At 45.1% G+C, this 20,341-nt stretch overlaps 1 protein-coding gene and 1 pseudogene across 1 annotated transcript; both read right to left on the bottom strand.

Moving 5' to 3' along the window:
* Positions 1–1,269: 1,269 nt before the first annotated feature.
* Positions 1,270–4,956, bottom strand: LOC133052875 (melanoma-associated antigen B5-like; annotated as a pseudogene).
* Positions 4,957–5,905: 949 nt separating this feature from the next.
* Positions 5,906–7,905, bottom strand: LOC133052876 (melanoma-associated antigen B17-like). The gene is made up of 2 exons (XM_061137697.1): positions 7,675–7,905; positions 5,906–6,997 (listed from the first exon to the last, which is right to left on the bottom strand). The coding sequence occupies exons 1-2, from the start codon at positions 7,903–7,905 to the stop codon at positions 5,906–5,908; spliced, it is 1,323 nt and encodes a 440-aa protein (XP_060993680.1).
* Between the last annotated feature and the right edge of the window lie 12,436 nt (positions 7,906–20,341).

The raw sequence follows: 20,341 nt of genomic DNA on the forward strand, positions 1-20,341 counted from the left end.
CTGTATACATAAACCTTGTTAAGTCTTTAATTTACTACCCCGCGTACAAATTCTGTTTAGATCCCTTGTTAGTTGAGTACCTAAAACCTAAGTTTATTTGTCCTGTCGATTCCTCACAAATTGTTTTGTTGTCGACAAAATAAAGAAGCTGCCTGCTTTGCCCGCTTCTTAGGTCCCATTTCTGTGACACTTCTGTGCACATGAATGGCCATTTGTCTCTTTTTCTCCTGTTACCCTGTCTTGTGTCAACTTTATTAGCAGTCTAACCACAAGAACTCAAAAGGGGTAAAGGGAAGAATTTCCTCCTTCCCTGCACACCTGAAGAGAGATCATCCTTGCATCTCAGAAACTCCCTGGAGACGATGTGTATAGAATAGCAGTCTGTGCACTGGAATCTCCTGCATTGAGATTAGAGCAGAGACACCTTAGATTTCTGTCTGTTAGGGGCCAAATTATGTCCCTCCAAAAATGCATATTGAAGGCATAACTCAGAGTACTTCAGAATGCAACTGCAGTTAGAGATAAGGTCTTTAAAGAGATGGTTGAGTTAAAATGAAGTCATTAGGGTGGGCCATAACCCAGTGTGACACAAGAAGAGATTGGGACACAAAAGGAGGCACCAGGGATATATGCACTCAAAAGGAATGCCAAGTGAAGAGGGCAGCCACATGGCCACCAAGGGGAGAGGCCTCAGGGTGAACCAGCCCTCATCTTGGACTTGCAGCCTCTAGAACTCTGAGAATTTCAGTTGTTTCAGCCACCCATTCTGTGGGGTTTTGTTGTGGAAAGCCTAACAAATCAGGATGTTACCCCAGGTAGAGTTTTCTTCCTGGGTAGTCTTTTTACTTTCCTGTCATTCATAAAGGCTATTTTAACATCTTCCTTATGTGATTGCAGCTCCCGTTTCTAAAGTTGTATGGGCATAGGCTAGGTCTTGATCTTAGCCTCACCGGAACTAGCATAGAGCCTTTCAAAGAGCAGATGCTCAAAAAATAAATGAAGACAGTAAGAGGTCTAACTTGTTAAGGTTTAATACCTCCTGCATTTTTTCATAAGCATATCAAGGTATAAATTATTTAATTTTACAAAACAGAAGAGAGAAAAGATGGAGAAAAATCAAGGTTGATCATGTTTTGAAATTTTTTTCATTTTATTTTTTCATTCCATTCTCCCAGCAATTTTATCATGGGATTGCTTCCCATTTCAACAAAAGTCCCTATTTTGATATCAAATGTTCTTATCTGGATGATTTTTTAAAAGTCTTGGTCTTCAGTAGAGGTGGGAGAAGTTGTTGGACGTGGCCATGGAACGTGCCTGGAAGTGACAGTTGTACCAGGCCTGGCTGTGGCTCGAGCTCTCTCCTCCTCATCTCGCAAAGCTTCTTCATATTGTGATGAGAAGGCCCTGGGGACCGTATCATTGACTTTTGCCAACAATTCCAAGACTTTCATTTTGCTGGTTTCAGCATGGGCTCTTGGGCCCCACAGGAACTCGTAATGTGGAGGATCACTGCTGGCAACCTGGTGGTACTCCAGGTACTTCATCATCACTAAGTCTTTGGTGATGATCTTCCTGGGCTCTCAGTAGATGAAGTGTTTTCTCCCAGCGTATACTCGCATCATATTCAAGAATCTCCAGATGTCTTCCTCAGTGGCACAGTTGCCCTTCAGGAAGATCACACCCAGAACTGTCATGAAGAGACCAGTCTTAGGTAAGCCCCTACCATCTCACACTCTGCCATTGTTGTGCAAGTTCAATTTGCTGACAAGGTCATAGGAGTGGATGGTTGAGTCAACTTCCTTCAAGTCAACTGCAAGGAGAGCCTTGATGTGTTCAGAAGCTCTCTTGAGAATCTCGGCAAATCGGTCATGGTATCTTGGGTGGATAAACTTCAGCATGTCTTCCTTAATAATGGGCTACTTTATTTTTTACTTATACGGGAGGAACTGCTCCAACAAACTTGTCATGCTGTTCAGAGAATCACGGTAGGTGTTCTTGGTAGAAAATGAGACATGGGAGGAACGAGAATCTTCCTCATCTTGACTGGTATCTTCCTCATCAGATACGTCAGAAGTACTTGAAAAAGTGCTGGTAGTAGATGGGGCTCCGAGGACCCCTGGGAAGTGCTATTTGACCCAGTAGCTGATGAGCTCTGTGAATTATCTTCTAAAAGAGAAGAGGTAGAAGGAAGCTGTTCCATTACTGCAGCGGGCTCAACTCCCTTGTGACTCTGGGGCTCATCTTGGGCCTGGTGGTGTTTCTCCTGGATGCAGAGCATATGATTGTGACCCTGAGGCATGATGACTGTGCTAGGGGATAGTGATTATAAGTGTGAGTAGGAGGGCAGGTGACAAGCACCCGCAGGATGACGAATGTTGAGTGTGCAGCTGCAGCAGGGAAATACCACCTTGGTTATAAGGAAGGCTACATATGTGGTTTTCTTGAAGGCACTGTTCTGAAAATCCCCAGGGTTCCTATTCTCCTAATGAGCCTGTCTTTTGAGAAACATCTTGAAGGAAATTAGAGTCATCTCTAGGCTGCATCCTGCTACCCCTGCCTCAGGTGTGCTGGGCTGACAGAAGGGGCTGGTATTCTCCTACACAGAGGCATCTGTTATTTCACATTCAAGACCACCACCCAACTGGTGGCCAGTCATCAGACCCTTTCCCTCTGCTGTTCGATAGTTGGCATCACAAATATCTGTGGGATTTCTGAGAAGTGAAGGGGTCCTCAGCTTATCACCCCATTCAGTAGTTATCACCCCGTACTGAGTGCTCAGTGGGAAGTTGTGTCCTGGCCTCTGGAGTCCTCAACACTCATTAAGAGTACTTCATTTGGTTCCCCATAGGGCCTGGTGTCCCCACCCCTTTCTTGGAATGGTATCTGCACCTTCATACTAAGGGTTTCACCTCCTACACACCTGAAATAAATGTTCGTGGAACTTCAGCTTGATCGCTCTGCCCTGGTTCTTCAAGGGCTATAAGAACAGGGCTGGATTCTTTATCACTTCTTTTTATTGGTAGATGATCCCTCAGTCCTTGTTTTGACCTCATTTGTGACTTGAAATTCTAACTCCCTTTCCCTTAGGCCCACCCCTTATACTACTGTACTTTCTTATAGTAGGGCAAGCATCTCCATGAGACCCCTAGGAGGAAGTAAGATTCTCCTCATCCCTCCATACCTGTCCTTGGTCTTCTTTTTTTTTTTTTTTTCATGTCCTTGGTCTTCTGAGGTGAAGAGGATGAGATGAATCATATGGTCTTGGGGTGTGTTGGTCCCTTTGACTTCAGGGTATTCAGTAGGTTTCTGGAAAACCTGGAAATAATCCCACTGATGGCCCTAGGCTATACCTCTTGGACCATGTCCCAAATCCCTTTGTGACATCATAGAACGAAATGGGCATGTCATGTCAACAATCAGCAGGTATCCCAGGGATGCCAGGAAGGGCAGGGCAGGGTTCTGTGGGGTTTCCTCAGAGTTCTGAGGTCAGGGGTTTCACAAGTTCAAAGCTTGACTCCTGGCAGGGTTTGGGTCTCCTTTGTTTGTTTACGTAAGGGAGCTCTCCTCAGACTAAGGTCCTCACTCCTGTGGTGCCAGAGAGGGAAAGTCTGGGAATTGCACACGACGCTACTCCTACCTGTGCCCTTTCAGGGATGACATCAGGATTCAGGCTTCTTGGGGTCCTCTCTGTACAGCGTTGAGGTATGCCCTCACTAAGATTCCTCACCTTGACTCCCGGGGGACTCTGGATTTCCTGTTTCTTTAACCCTAAGGTGACCCATGTAGAGCAAAGATCATGTCCTTGCAAGCCCTGAAAAGAAGGGAGGGAATGCTCAGCCTGGCAGCCCTGTCTTGGCCTTCTGAGAGCAGACACAGGCCAGTCTCTCTGTGACTTCAGTTATGATGTGTTTTTTGTCTCCTCAGCCTTCATTCATCTATCTTTACATTGACTCCTGTCTCTTCTCTGAAAGACTTCTTGGGAAATTCTGCTATTTAACATGTGAAATACCTTTTGGACTAGTGATCAGAAAGAGGAAGTGACCCAAGGTTGGCCTCATCCTGGAGGAGTGGCACGGTATGGGCTCTAGAGGATTTTGGTGCCGGGGTTCAGTCCAGTTCCTGTCATTTATGAACTTTGAGCTTCTTTATTCCAGCTTCTCTATCTGCAAAGTGTGCTTGAAAAAGTCTATCATGTAGGACCACAGACCCGTGTGATGTATGTAAATCACCTGGCACAGTATGAGACAAACTTTGGTACTTTCAATGAATGGCAGTACTTATGAAGATGATTTTTACCCCAAATGATAGCAAACGTCCATCACATAATTTTATTTCCAGTCTATATTAGAGAATATGCAACCTCAACCAATAATCAAATCCACATTGGCACTAATGCTCCCAAGCAAGTAAAAGTAAGCAGTTTTTCCCTATTGGAGCTTCTGTTTTAATATGGATGTGAAATTCTCTTATCCACATGGATGCAAATGCAAGTTCATTTGTCTCAAGGACCAGCAATTTCTCTCTCCGGTGCCTTTTATCCAAACCACCCCTATTTTAATAACCATTGCCACTAACAATTGAGCCCTCCCTGAAAGTTTGCCAAATTACACTCAACATAACCTAATTAAACTGCCCGTTGAACAGAGCAAGCTGTGATGCTCCCATCCCCGACAAAGAGAGACAGTCCAGTGACATCTTGGCATCTCACTTCAATGGGTATCAGCCTTATTTCTCAGAAACTCTCTGGACAGCTTTTGATGAAAACATGTAGTCTGAGGGTTCACTTGCACTGGCTCAAGTGCACAGGGCCCCTTCCATTCCCTATGGTTTCCCGATATCCCCAAATAATGGTGAATATATGGTTTAGATATATTCCAGGTTTACAGCCTCACCTCTGAGAACCATCATATGAGTGTCTGGCATCACTGCCACAGCTTCATCTAGCCCACCATGCATCTGGACTGAAAATTACCTCCCACCGAGAACTAGATGTTTCACAAGAATCAATGCTGCCTTAATCAGGTAACTTAGACTTGCTTGCTCTCATCTGGAGCCTCCCCTTCCACACCTCCCCCCGTTTAATTTGTGATTTGTTTATTCCTTAGACTTACCTCACCACCTTCCTTATATGGTACCTGCTGCTAGACTCAAAATTCCATGGGCAGGGGCTTGGTCATTTTCTTACCAACCCAGTACTATAAGAAAGACTTCTAAATAAAAAAAAAAAAAAAAAAAAGAAAGAAAGCCTTCTAAACAGAAGATGATCAATTAAATTGGGAGAAAAAGAAAATGATGAGCAAAGACTCTATTTTATTATCATTTAAGTGTCATACAGTTTGAATAAGCTAAGCAAATCTTAGTCTAAGTTATTAACTTTTACTAGGAAAGAGGACAGAGAAGACAAACGAAGAATAAAGCAGCATTTACTCTGAAAGCTTTGTGATCCGAAATCTTCATCTCTAGGATTCTTACACATTTCCAAGTAAAATTCTATTCCAACATTATGTTCCCTCGTTCTGGACCACCAAGAAAATACTGAAGTCTTTTCAACTTGTTTACAAATAACGAACTCCTAATCATAAACCTAACAGCAGTAAACATGACATCCATGACATTAATAAACCTAGATTCTGTAGCACAGTAAACGTTATGAAGAGTAGTAACATTTAAAAATATAAAACACTTCTACCTACCTACCTAGATCATCTATTTTTGACTACATATAATTCATATGGACAAAAGGAAAACGTACACATTTTGTTAAAACTGCACCTAAACTCCCATACTACTTAGAACTGTGAACAACTTATGGGTTTTGTTCTCTCCACACATACTACCCTGCACTATTGAAGAGGTGGACTGTTCTCTTCAGACAGAAAGGGCACAAAGTGCCCTGCCCCCCTCCCTAGATGTGGGAGGAGCTGCAGGACTTGGCCCTGGAAGGGGCACTGGCCTTAGCCACAGCTGGAGGAATGGAAACGCCTCTCAGCCCTGCTCTCTCCACCTGATCTCTCAGAGCCTCGTGAAAGAGGTCTGGGAAGGAACTCGGGACCGTATCCTGGATCTTGGCCAGAACTTCCAACACCTTCATCTTACTGGTCTCAGCATAAGCTCTCGGGCCCCACAGGAACTCGTAGCTCGGAGGACCACTTTTGGGCACCCGGCGGTAGTTTAGGTACCCCTTCTCCACCAGATCTTTGGTGATGAGCTTTCTGGGCTCCCCAAAGATGGAGTGATTCCTCCCATCATAGATCCCCAACACATTGAGGAAATCCCAGACCTCCTCCTCGGTGGCACGGTTACCCTTCATAAAGATGATGCCCAGGAGCGCCATGAGGAGACCAGACTTGGGCATCCCCCGCTCACCACGTGAACCTTCCTCAGCCCCGAGACTGAACTTGTTGATGAGGGCGTAGATGTTCCTGCTGCAGTCGACTTCCTTCAGCTCCAGGCCAAATACCAGCTCCACGCGCTCAGAGGCTCTCCTCAGGATCTCAGGGAAGTGCTCCTTGTACTTGCTGCTGATGACCTTCATCAGGGCGTTCTGCGTGATGGGCTCCTTCTTGTTGTACTTCTCCAGCAGGAACTCCACCAGCATGCTGGCCTTCCTGTTCAGAGGATCTCTGCGAAAGCTCCGAACGACCAGGGCTGACTGGGCGGCATCTGCACTTTCCTCCTCTGGGCCCTGGGCACCTTCATCAGATCCTGCACAGGAAGGCCCTGCATCAGGACAGCTAGGGGCCATGGCTCCCTGAAGCTCCTGGGGATCGCCAGAAACAGGGGAGCTCGGGGGAGAACCCTGAGGGGCAGAAGAGGGGGAGGAGGGGCGCTCCTCTCCTGGGGCTGCAGCAGCACTGGCCTGGGGCTCCTGAGCTTCCCCCTGGACCTGGTGGCGTTTCCCGTGGCCATGAGACTTGTTTTTGTGCTTCCGAGGCATGATGACAGAGGTCAGGGACCTCAGGCGGCGTGCAGTTATGAAGGCAGGCAAGGAGGGCACCTTAAGGAAGGACAAAGAAATGCTGTGAGCACCTTCACCAGGGAGAGTCATCCCCGGCTTAAACCAAGCCTGCTTCTTAGGGGAGGCTTAAGTCCACTGCTCTAGGACCCACAAGTCTCCTGTTCTGGTCAGCCTGTTCCCTGAGTCCCCTGAGGAGGAGGTGAGAGTGAGCCCTGGGGCGCAGCCAGACAGCCCTGCCTGGGCATTAGAGGGGGTCCTGTGGGGGCTGGCAGGGGAGGCATGTCCTTTCAGTTCACATTCAGAGTTAGGATGAAAAATGGGGAATGACCCTCTAGCACCCTCCCCGTTCCCTCTTCTGTTCTGAAGGTGATGCTGCCACCTTCCCTGTGACTCTGGAGGAGAGGAGGGAGCACTCAGCCTCCCACCGAAGGGTCCCAGGACCCGCCCTTCTGCAAGCAAGCTCTAAGCACCCCACTCAGACCGCAGCCTCCCTTCCCTGTGTTTGGCTGGAAGAAGCGCTGACCACAGGACTGGGTGCTGATTCGCCCATGTGTCGGGGAGGATGGTCCTCATCCTGGCTGCTCCTGAGCCCTGACATCCTCCCTGTTCTGACCAGCTATGAACCCCTCCGACCGAGGTCCCCTCCTCCCTCAGTGTCCCGCCTCCGAGATCGCAATGAGGGTGCCCCACAAACGTTAGAGTTGCCCGGATCCTACCCGGATGCTCTGAGGCCAAGTCACAGGGGGTGGGGGTTTCGTGTGGCCAGCGTTCTGGGGTGTGGAGACCCTACAGTCCCCCCCGAGGGTCCCTTCTTTAGCTACAGGGCTCAGGGCTTTCCCTCTACTGTGTAGAATTGGAGTCCACAAGCCCCGGACTGAAGCCGTCCTCTCAGAGACCACCTGGGTGAAGCGGATGAATTTGGGGCTTAAGATGCAGGCCCGAATCATCCGTGTGAGAGCAGGGGCAGGTGGCCAAGGGTTGTCCGGCCCCCTCTTTTCAGAGGGAAAGACTTGACCGTGCCGGACGTGTGTCCCCACATTTGTAAGTCACGTCACCTCACACTTGGACACCTGATGAGACCTGGGAGTCCTCCGTGGGGCCCCCTACACGGCAGTTGGGAAAGATGACAGCAGCTGTCAAAGATGGCTTCGCAGCCCCAGCGCGTGTGCGTGTGGTCGTCACTTCCGGTCATGTGCTTCTGTGTTCCAGGCGGACAGCAGAGGCGGGGCCAGGGTGGGCAGGGTTCCGGGGGAGCGTCCCGCAGGATGGGCATGTGCCCCGTTCCTTGAATCTTAGGGGATCCTTTCCCTCTACTGAGCTGAGTCTACGAGTCTCCGTCTCAGGCTCTAGCTTCTGTCAGCATTCCGGCAGGAATTGTTTGTGGCCTGGCCGAACAGGCTTCCTGGAGCTCCTGAGAATGACAGGAAGGGCACTTTTGGGCCCTGTCTTCTGTGCTGAGTGATGCTCCATCCACTCTCCGTGTCTTCCCTTGGCCCCTGTAAGTGGTGGGCTCTGTCCCATCTGCTGACCTGAGGACAAGGCCTCACATCGAAGACGTCAAGTCCTGAAACTCCTGGTGAGAAGTGAACACACATCTCCTCTGGACACTTCTGCCTGAGGTTTCCAGGAAATGGCTGCTGCAGGTAAGATGAGCTGAGAGGGAAGGATGGGAGACTGCCTTCTGTGGTGTGGAACCCCTCACATCTCACTCAGGATGTTCATAGTGACTGCTGGCAGGGCCTGGAAATCCTTCGCTTTCAGGTATGAATCCAACCCTGTCCCCAACCATGCTCCACACAATCCCAGCAGAGTAAGTGAAGGGGCTCCTAAGCCCGACAGTTCTCACTGTGGGCTCTTAGTCGACTGCAGGGGCATTGCTCAAAAGTTCTGAGGTGAATTTCTGTCCCTTGGTACAATTTCTGTGGTATTAAGTTTTCTCTTTTAGTCCCCGTGTGATAGTCTATTAAGGTGATCACTTAAAAGGGCTAGTTGTCATCCACTAAGAAAGTTTGTGCTGGCTATTTCATGACCTCTGGGCCATACTGCCACATCCAACCCAAAGTTTTGTGCCCCATGGTCTTGGCATGGGAGCTCTGAGATGCTACCTCTGATTCCTTCAGTGAGGCTATAGAGAGTCAAGGCCCCAGGGCACAGTGGAAGAATCAAGGGCTGAACTTTAAAGCCTTTTGCAGCTGATCCTGTTGTCTGCTTCCCTTGTAGGCTGCACACCCCTTGTCAGTCTCCAAGTACTCCCTCACCTTGGCACTCACAGGGTCAAGATCATTGGAGACTTATTTTCCCTCAGGGATTATTTAGTTTTGTGGTTTTGCTACTTTTACTAGTTGTCTTTAGCCCTTGTATAAGTTTTCCATGGTTTATTCTAGGTACAGGAATCAGCAGCCCATGTTTGATTGTGGTCTCAGCTGGTCTGACGATAGTAGATCTGTAAAGGAGCTAAGGAACATTGACAGTCTTACAATATCTGCTCCTCATCAATACACATAACATACTATTCTGTTTGCAACTTCTTTCTCCTAAGGTTTTCAGGACACTCTTGTTGCCTCCATGTGGAATGTATACATTGTTCTGAGGGTTCGTTGTAGGTACATTTTTTGTATGGTTGCTTTGTTTATGGTGTATTTTCTATTATCTGATCTAAGTAATTGTTGATTCTTCTGGGCCAGACTCTTGATTTTGCTATGGTGAACTATTTTATACCAGATAGCTCAAGTTATTTAATTATTTGAATATTTTATGTGCATGTTTCCTAAGATTTTTAATTCAAGGATAAATTCTTACATTCTCTTTTGCCTTTCATTGTTCCTGTCTCATATTTATTTGGCATTGTTGTATATAGGTCTGTACTGGCTATGTGTTCTTGTCCAAATTTTTTCTACATTTTAAATCAGTAGTGCATTTACGAAAAATTTTAAATGGAGGATAATTGCTTTATAATGTGTTAGTTTCTATTGTACAACAGTATGAAGCAGCTATATGTATACATATATCCCCCCTCCCCGTGAGCATCCCTCACGCCACCCCCATCTCAGCCCTCTAGGTTGTCAAAGAACAGCATTCTGAGCTCCCTCTGTTATACAGCATCGCCACTAGCTATCTCTTGTACACATGATCGTGCATATATGTCATTGCCACTCTCAATTTGTCCCTCTCTCTCCTTCCCTTGCTGTGTCCACATCTTTTCTCTACGTGTGTCTGTATTCCTACCCTGCAAATAGATTCCTAAGTGCCATTTTCTAGATTCCATATGAATGCGTTATTACGCAATATATTTTGTTCTCTTTCTGACTTACTTCACTCTGTATAACAGACTCTAGGTGCATCCACCTCACGACAACTGACTTAAATCTGTTACTTTTTATGGTTGAGTAATATTCCATTGTATATATCGAGCACAACTTCTGTAACTATTCATCTGTCAGTGGAAGTTGAGGTGATTGCTTCCATGCCCTAGCTATTGTAAACAGTGCTGGAAGAAACAGCGCGGTCCATGAATCTTTTCAAGTATGGCTTTGTCAGTGTGTATGCCCAGTAGTGGGATTGCTGAGTCACAGGGTAGTTTTATTTCTAGTTGTTAAAGGAACCTCCATACTGTTCTCCATAGTGGCTGTATCAGTTTACAGTCCCCCTCAACGTGCAAGAGGGTTCTCTTTTCTCCATGCTGCTTCATCATTTATTGTTTCTAGATTTTTTATGATAGGCTTTCTGGCAAGTGTGAGGTGATACAACATTGTAGCTTTGCTTTGCATTTCTTTCATAATGAATGGTGAGCATCTTGTCTTATGAGCATCTGTATTATTTCTAAAGAGCAGATTTAGGACTACAGACATTTAAGCAGATAGTGTACAGAGTTCCTATAGAGCCAGTCTCTTCCTCCACTTAGCATCTTTTGTTTTTAACGTCTTGGATTGTTTCAACTGATACAAGTTCTCTTGTTAAAACTGAGCAACTAATATCAATATGGTGTTATTAACTATTGTCCATTGTTTACAGTTTGTTTTACTTTTGTTTGGCAGTTCTGTGTTGTTTTCGTTCAGTTGCTCAGTCATCTCTGACTGTGACCCCATGATCCGTAGCACGCCAAGCTCCCTATCTTTCACCATGTCGTGGACTTGGTTCAAACTAATGTCCATCCAGTCAGTGATGCCATCCAACCATCTCATCCTCTGCTGCCTCCTTTTCTTTTTCCCTTCAATCTTTCCCAACATCAGCATCTTTTCCAATGAGTCGGCTCTTCCGATCAGGTGGCCAAAAGTTTTAGTTTCAACTTCAGCATCAGATATTCCCATGAATATTCAGGGTTGATTCCCTTCAGCAATGACTGGTTGGATCTCTTTTCTGTCCAGGGCACTCTCAAGAGTCTTCTCCAGCACCACAATTCAAAAGCATCAATTTTTCAGCACTCACCCTTCTTTACGATCCAGTGCTCACATCCACACATGACCGCTGGGAAAAACATAGCTTTGACTAGACACACCACTTTTGGCAATGTGATCTGTCTGCTTTTTATTACATGATCTAGGTTTGTCATAGCTTCTCTTGCAAGGAATAAGCGTCTTTTAACTTCATGGCGTCTTTTAATTTGGGGCTTCCCTCGTAGCTCAGTTGGTAAAGAATCTGCCTGCAGTGCAGGAGATCTGGGGTCAATTCCTGGGTCAGGAAGATCCCCTGGAGAAGGAAATGGAAACCCACTTCGGTATTCATGCCTAGACAATCCCGTGGACAGAGGAGCCTGGCAGGCTACAGCCCATGGGGTCTCAAGAGTTGGACAAGACTTAGTGACTAAACCACCACCACCACCGTCATGGCTGCATTCACCCTCCACAGTGATTTTGGAGAAGACAATTAAATCTTACATTGTTTCTACTTTTTCCCCATCTGTTTGCCATGACGTGTTGGGACCAGATGCCGTGATCTTAGTTTCTTGAATGTTGAGTTTTAAGCCAGCTTTTTCACTCTCCCCTTTCACCCTCCTCAAGAGTCTCTTTAGTTCCACTTGACGTTCTGCCATAAGGGTGGTATCCTATGCATATCTGAGGGTGTTGAGATTTCTCCCAGCAATTTGATTTCAGCTTGTGTTTCATCCAGCCCATAAATGTGCATGCTGTACTCTACAGATAGCTTTAATAAGCAGGGTGACCATATACCACCTTGACTTACTCCTTTCCCAGTTTGGAACCAGCCTGTTGTTCTTTGTCCACTTCTAACTGTTGCTTCTTACCCTGTATGCAGGCCTCTCAGAAGTCAGGTAAGTTGGTCTGGTATTCCCTTGTCTTTAAGAAGTTTCCACACTTTGCTCTGATCCACACAGGCAAAGGCTTTAGCATAGTGAAACCAGTAGACATTTTTCTGGAATTCCCTTGTTTTTTCCAACGGACGTTGGCTATGTAATCTGGTCCTCTGCCTTTTCTTAATCCAGCTTGTACAGATTGAAGTGTTTGGTTCACCTTCTGTTGAAGCATAGCATGAAGGATTTTGAGCATTCCCTTCCTAGCATTTCCCTTGTGAAATGAGTGACATTATAAGATAGTTTGAACATTCCTTGGCATTGCACTTCTTTGAGGTTGGAATGAAAGCTGACCATTTCCAGTATTGTGCCCACTGCTGAGTTTTCCAAATTTGATGGCATATTGAGTGCAGCACTTTCACAGCATCATCTTTTAGGGTTTGAAATACCTCAGCTGGAATAACATCACCTCCCCTAACTTTGTTCATAAAGATGCTTCCTAAGCCCCGCTTGACTTCACACTACAGGACGTCTGGCACTTGGTGAGTGATCACACCGTCATTGTTATCTGGGTCTTTAAGACCATGTTTGTACAATTCTGTGTGTCCTTGCCACCTCATCTTAATATCTTTTGCTTCTGTGCAATCCCTAGTGTTTCTGTCCTTTATTGTGCCCATCTTGGCATGAAACGATCCCTTGTTATCTTTAATTTTCTTGAAGAGAACTCTAGTCTTTCCCATTCTATTTCTTCCCTCTATTTCTTTGCATTGTTCACTTAAGAACACTTTTATATTCCTCCTTGCTGTTCTTTGGAAATCTGCATTCAGATTCATATATCTTTCCTTTTCTTCTTAGCCTTTCACTACTCTTCTTTTCTCACGTATTTGTACAGCCTTCTCAGACAACCATTTTGCCTTGTTGCATTTATTTTCCTTGGGGAAGGTTTTGGTCACCACCACCTGTATCTCGTTCTGATCCTCCATCTTTAGTTCTTCGGGCACTCTGTCTTCCAGATCTAACCCCTTGAAACTATTTCACACCTCCACTGTATAATCATGAGACTTGGTTTGGGTCATATCTGAATGGCTTAGTGATTTATCCTTCTTTCGTCAATTTTAGCCTGAAATTTGCAATAAGGAGCTTATGATCTGAGCCAGAGTCAACTCCAGGTCTTGTTTTTGCTGACTGTGTAGAGCTTTTCTATCTTCTGCAGCAAATTATCACTTGAGGATCTGCTTTTGCATTCCAATCCCCTCTGATGTAAAGAACACATTTTGGGGCTGTTAGCTCTAGAAGGTGTTGTAGGATTTCATATAATCATTTGACTTTAGCTTCTTTGGCATCTGTGGTTGGAGCATAGACTTGGATTACTGTGATGCTGAATGTTTTGCCTTAGAGATGAACCAAGGTCATTCTGTCCTTATGGACACTGCAACCCAGTACTGCATTTCACAGGCTTTTATTTTTTTACTATGAGGCTACCCCTCTCTTCTAAGGGATTTTTGCCCACAGATGTAGTGGTCATCTCAGTTAAACTTGCCCTTTCCAACCATGTTAGTTCTCTGATTTCTAAAATGTCGATGGTCACTCTTGCCATCTCCTTCTTGTCCACGTCCAGTTTCCATTGATTCACCTAATGTCCCAGGTTCCTATGCAGTATTGTTCTTACAGCATGGGACGTTACTTTTACCACCAGACACAACCACAACTGAACATCATTTTGACTTTGGCCCAGTTTCTTCATTTTTCCGGAGCTTTTTCTGGGCTCTTCCCCAATATTATAATAGACACCTACCTACTTGTGTGGGCTTATCTTCTGGTACCATATCTTTTTGCCTTTTCATACTGTTCATGGGGTTCTCCAGGCAAGGATGTGGACGTGGTTTGCTATTCTCTTCTCCAGTGGACCACGTTTGCTTAGAACTCTCCGCCTTGACCCGTCCACCTTGGGTGGCCCTGCATGCCCTGGCCCATAGGTTCTCGAGTTAGATCAAGGATGTGATCCATGAGATCATTTAGGTTAGCTTGATGTGATTGTGGTTTTTGTTCTAGAGTTAGGGATTGTAGTTCTTGCTTCTTCTGTGTGCTCTCTGAAAAATGAGTTTAAGAGGCTTGTGGAAGCTTGCTGATGGGAGGGTCTGGCTATGGGGAAACCTGACTCTTGCTCTGGTGGGCATGGTAATGCTTAGTAAATCTTTAATCCAATTTCCTGCTGATGAGTGCAGCTGTGCTCCTTCCCTTTTACTTGTGTTTCCTGACTCTGCTCAGTCCTGGAGTCTACAGGTTCTATGGTAAGACTAAAGGTGACCTCCAAAGTGACTCATGACAACACATGCCTCCCAGGAATGCTGCTAGCAGTTCGCCTGTCCTTGCAGCAGGCCACTGTGACCCTTCAGCTCTGCAGGAAACCCTCAGATACTCACAGGCAGCTTTGGCTCAGTCTCTTGTGATGTCACTGCTCATTTTCCCTGGATCCAGGTGCACTCAAGCTTTTCTTTTTGCCCTCCAAGAGTCTCTTTTTCTCCCAATCCTCTGAGAGTTCTGTAATCAAATCCTACTGTCCTTCAAAGTAAAATTCCCTGGGGATTCCCATTCTGTTTGTTGGATCCAAATGTTGGGACATCTAATCTAGGGCCTAGAATTTTAACCACAGTATGAAAACTTCTTTTGTATTATTTTTCTCCCATTTGCAGGTCACCTACCCGGCTGGTAAAGGATTCAATTTCAATGTGATCACGCCCATCCTACTGTCTCCTTGTAGCTTCTCCTTTTTCCTTGGACGCGAGGTATCACTTTTTGGTGGGCTCCAACATCCTCTTGTCAGTTGTTGTGCAGTAGCTAATTGTGATGTTAGGAGGTTAGGAGAATCTCTTCAAAAGCTCAGCAGAGCAGGAGAACCTTACTGCAGGGTGGCAGATTGGCTGGAACCGTGTCCAGTCTGTGCATTTTTCAAGAACACAGGGTACAGATGGCTTGAGAGTTGTGTATTTTTAAATGACATGAGGAGTGCCATACCTTGACATTCAAACTAGCGTGAAATGCAAAAGAGTTTGCAAATTTTCTTGTTAATGTGCTGACACTCTGACAAATTAAAGATACAGAATGTGGAGCAGAAATGGTTTTTGATAAGATAAAAGTATAAGAACCTGTTCACATTCAGCCTTGATATCTAATGTAGGAGTTGCCAAAAGGGCAAAGGTGACAGAATACATGATAAAGCATAGTAGGGTTAACTGCCTTTCAATCCAGCACTGCTGTATACTCGCTCAAAAAGTATGTAAGAGTCAGCCAGTCATTCAGACCTTTAGCAGCAGCATATTATAGAAACAAGATAATAATGTGTCAAAATATGAAAAGTCCTATTTCCAGGAATGAAATGCCAGTTCAAGTGCAAGGCAGTATTTGGAAAACTACTGGATTTATTAACTGTTTTTTAATCTGTTTTAGAGTATATAAACCCATATTTTGAAAAGGAAAGATAAAAATATTATAGGATAATTACACTGCAAAGAAATATTGTAAATACCTCTCATGGAAAATTTCCAGAATTACCTTTAGATCAAAAAGAATGCAGAATGTTCGGGGATTAAATTTTGCAAAGAGAGCATGGTTCAAAAAATAAAGATATAAAAAATTGCACATGTATATGTGTGGCTGAGTCCCTTCAGCATTCACCTGAAACTATCACAATGTTGTTATTCGGCTATACCCTAATACAAAATGTTTTTGGTATTCAAAACAATATAACACTAAAGTTAAATAAATAAAATAAGTATTCCTAACTGCCCCAAAAATAAATAAATAAATACAAATTTCTGTGACATAATGAAATATGTAATTATATCAATATGAGTAAACTCATTAATGACATTCTTAGCTGTCCAGTTTGTAATGGAAAAGTGCATTAAGAGGGATTTTGAACTTAGAAAGAAATATGTGAGACGTACCTAATGTGGGGGAGGATGAAATTTCCCTCTACCCATCTAGGTTTTTGTGTGTGGTCTAAGAATTAAATTGACATGAGACAGATTAATAGGGTAACATAAAAGTTTAATAACACATATGCATGAAAGAGACCCAGGAAAATGGAATAACTCACCAACATGGCCAAAGCCCTGTGTGAAAGCAAAAGAAGATGTTAATGGTAGTGGTTTGGGACTTGAAAAGATAGGAAAGCAATTCTCACAGAGGTGGAAAAACAAATGTTGTTAAGCAAATGATTGCTGCGCCAGACAGAGACCCCAGGCCACAGAGTAGATTCTCATCTCTAGGCCCTGCCAAGATTTCCCCACCACAACTTGCCCATAATCTTTGCGGATATCTCTGGTCATAGTCCATTATGGTAGTGGATCGGTAAGAAAGCGGGCCAGGGGCTTCAGGGAGCACAGATAAAGTTGCCTCAGTGTCCAGAAGAAGTCGACTGATTGACCCCTCACAGTTATTAATACCCGGGGTACTTCAGATGTAATTAGGACAGGAGCTTGTGTGGCCTCCCGGGCACCTTCAGTCCAGATTGGCTTGAGAGTCCGACCCCTGGGGCCTACATCTTGGAGGGCAGTCTCTTGTCCACTGTGGTGTTTTGCAGACCAACTGGAGCCAGGGGTGGCTTAGATGTCTGAGGGCAGTCCCGCTGGAGATGCCCCTCCTTTCCACAGTAATAGCAAGTCCATCCATTTTCATTGGGTTCCTCTGGGCATTTTTCCTCAGGCTGTTTCAGAGCAGATCTAACAGCCACTGTTGGGGCTTCAATCTTTTGCCTGGTTCTTTTTTGCCTCTTATTTTCCTCTTTACATTCTCTACTATAATATACCAACTGAGCCAGAGGTAACAGTTTTTCTAAAGACTGATTTGGTACAAATGCCTGTTTTTGTAACTTATGGCAGCTATCTGGAGCTAACTGAGTGAGAAATTTATCCTTTAAGATCATTCCTCCTTCTGCACTTTTGAGGTCAACATCAGTAAACTTGTAGAGAGGCTCCCATAGTTTAACTAGGAATTTTCCAGGATTTTCCTTCTCTCCATGTTCTATGTCGGCCAACTCAGCATAGTCTAAAGTCTCAGCATGGGCTTGCTCTGCTGTTATTGGAACCACTTGGCTCCCAGTAGGAAGGCGGGCTATTTTGTGTTCCCTCGTTCCCCTTGTCTCACGTAAAGACATTCATCTCCAAAAGCAGTTCAGTTTAGTCGCTCAGTTGTGTCCAACTCATTGCAACCCCATGAACCACAGCACGCCAGGCCTCCCTGTCCATCACCAGTTCCCAGAGCTTGCTCAAACTCATGTCTATCAAGTCGGTGATGCCATCCAACCATCTCATCCTCTGTCGTCCCCCTCTCCTCCTGTCCTCAATCTTTCCCAGCATCAGGGTCTTTGTCAGCTCTTTGCATCAGGTGGCCAAAGTATTGGAGCTTCAGCTTCAACATCAGTCCTTCCAATGAACACTCACGACTGATCCCCTTTAGGAGAGACTGATTGGATCTCCTTGCAGTCCAAGGGACTCTCAAGAGTCTTCTCCACACCACAGTTCCAAAGCATCATTCTTCAGGGCTTAGATTTCTTCACAGTCCAACGCTCACATCCATACATGACCACTGGAAAAACCATAGCCTTGACCAGATGGACCTTTGTTGGCAAAGTAATGTCTCTCCTTTTAAATATGCTGTCTATGTTTGTCATAACTTTCCTTTCAACGAGTGAGCGTCTTTTAATTCCATGGCTGCAATCACCATTTGCAGTGATCTTGGAGCCCCAAAAATTAAAGTCAGCCACTGTTTCCACTGTTTCCCCAGTTATTTGCCATGAAGTGATGGGACCGGTTGCCATAATCTTAAGTTCTCTGAATGTTGAGCTTTATCCCAACTTTTAAACTCTCTTCTTTCACTTTCATCAAGAGGCTCTTTATTTCTTTTTCACTTTCTACCATAAGGGTGGTGTCATCTGCATATCTGAGGTTATGGAAATTTCTCCCAGCAATCTCGATCCCAGCTTGTGCTTCCTCCACCCAGCGTTGCTAGCTTCCACCAAAACTCAAGTTTGCGAGTCAGGAGTCAGTGTTTGTCCCAAGACATACATTACATCTCACCAAGTAAGGTCATAAAGTAAAGTTAGTCCTGTAAAGTCTTCTGTGTACATTTTGCATCCTCTGAATAGTCTCAACTGCAAATGGGACTGTTTGAAATTCTACCGAGACTGAGGCAACCCCTCCTAGAACGGTGGGCTGATTCTCAGCCTGTGCAATTGGGAGCCCCAGATAAAGGAGCAAAGAGAACAGGAGGGAGCTGAAAGTTTCACACCCAAATCTGTACCCTTAGAACATAAGTCAGGCATGTCTCACAGAGAGATAAAGAACAACACATAAGGAACCCATTTCCCTTATTTTCTACAGAACCGGTCTAGTTGTGAAACAGTAATAATTGAGAACCTTCAACAGGTCAGTATTCCCCGTCTTCCGAAGGATAGTGTGGCCATTCTGTATCACAGAAGAAGATCAGGCCTATATTTCTAAACTCTGGAGGGTCACACTTGTCCCAGCATCTTTATTTTTTAAATACATTTTAAAGGAGTGGTTTTGAAACTGCTAGCTCCCATCTGTAAGAGAGAAAAAAGCAGCATCCAAAGCCGTGGCTTTTTTCCACTGGAAGCGTCCTTCCCTGCTCTAGATGGGGATGCAGACAGACTCTCCACCAAAGCTTTCCTTTCCTGGTCAGATGTAGTCTGTCCTTCACCAATGCAGGCGTCTTGATTGTCCCTCCCAGTTTTACCACCGAGGTGGGGTGGAGATGCACCAGGGGTAGACCTGACGGCAACCCAGATTGATTTCTAGTTCCTTACCACCAAGGCCTTTGTTTGATAGATTTGCCCTTTTCTCTGATGCCACCTGGGCTGGACCAGAGTAGTTTTCCCAGAATGTTTCCCAATCGGGGACTACTAGGGGAAACCTCCCTCTTTCACATCCCTATGCACATTCCTCAGTACAGTCCTGACCACAGTAGAAGGGGTGAGTCATAAAGGGAAGAACAAAACCAAGATGTCCCTTCTGAGTGTAACCACGCCACTATATGTGATAGTAAAAGAGGTTGTGGAGGGTTAGCCAGTGAGGAAAGAGTGATTTTGTCCTCAAGCTACTAGGGACAATCTTTCCAGTTCATTTCCACAGCTTCCACAAAAGAAATATGTAAGGAGATGAGACAGAAGCCATCAGAGATCCTTCTATGGTCTACTAAGAGCTAGCACTACTAAAGGAAGAAGCCCATTTCATTTCCAATCTGACCAGATCCTGCAGTTTCCCATCTGTGTCCTCAAACACCTCATGGTCACAAGAGACTTCTGACTAAACCTGTCATCTTAAAAGGTAAATTATGGGAGTGGGTCTAGGAAGATCTTCCTATTGTTCAATCTAATCTTGTTAATTTAAGATGCTGGTTGTGGGAATGGGTCTGAAAAAAGTATATAAGGCCTTGATAAGTCTAGCTAGGGGGCAGTCTCCATCCCCCTTCTGATGTCTATGTCAGAAGTTTTCTCTGTCCCTTTTCTTACTTTAGTAGAACTCTGCTACACAAAAGCTCTCCAGTGATCAAGCCTGGTCTCTGGTTCCTAAGCTAATATTGTTCACTGTAAGCTATCATCTTGGGAGCTTGTCAGGGATCTTCAGGACAAGGTAAGAACACTCCGAGCTCTAGCCTCTCTGCTTTCTCAGTGTACACGTGTTCTGCTTTACTTTACTAACTCTTTGATGTGCTTGTGTGAATGAATGATATGCCCTGGGTGAAGTGAGTGATGAGCCCTGCTCTGGGGTTTCACGGTGCCTCGTAATGACTGAAGGAAGCCCCCAAGACAGGAGTCTTGTAGGGGGTGTTAACTGACCTGCCACTGCCAAGAGACACCCAACATCCCCGCGAGGGGAGCAGCCAGAAATGGGCGAGGCATGTCGACCGAACGTTTTCCTTTCTTGGTCAGCTTTGCCTAGTCTCGTTGAACATTTCATAAATGCATGGGGAATTAGAACTAATAACCTAATCTGTCAGATGACAGACTTTCAAGGGACTTGTGACCCATGCTGTTATTGTGTACTCTTACTTAGACCCCATGTATAGAAGCACTTAGTCTTGCTAGACTAGGCAAGCCTCTCTAGAAAACTTAT

Source organism: Dama dama, chromosome X, assembly GCF_033118175.1.
Source record: "Dama dama isolate Ldn47 chromosome X, ASM3311817v1, whole genome shotgun sequence".
NCBI classification, from domain to species: domain Eukaryota; kingdom Metazoa; phylum Chordata; class Mammalia; order Artiodactyla; family Cervidae; genus Dama; species Dama dama.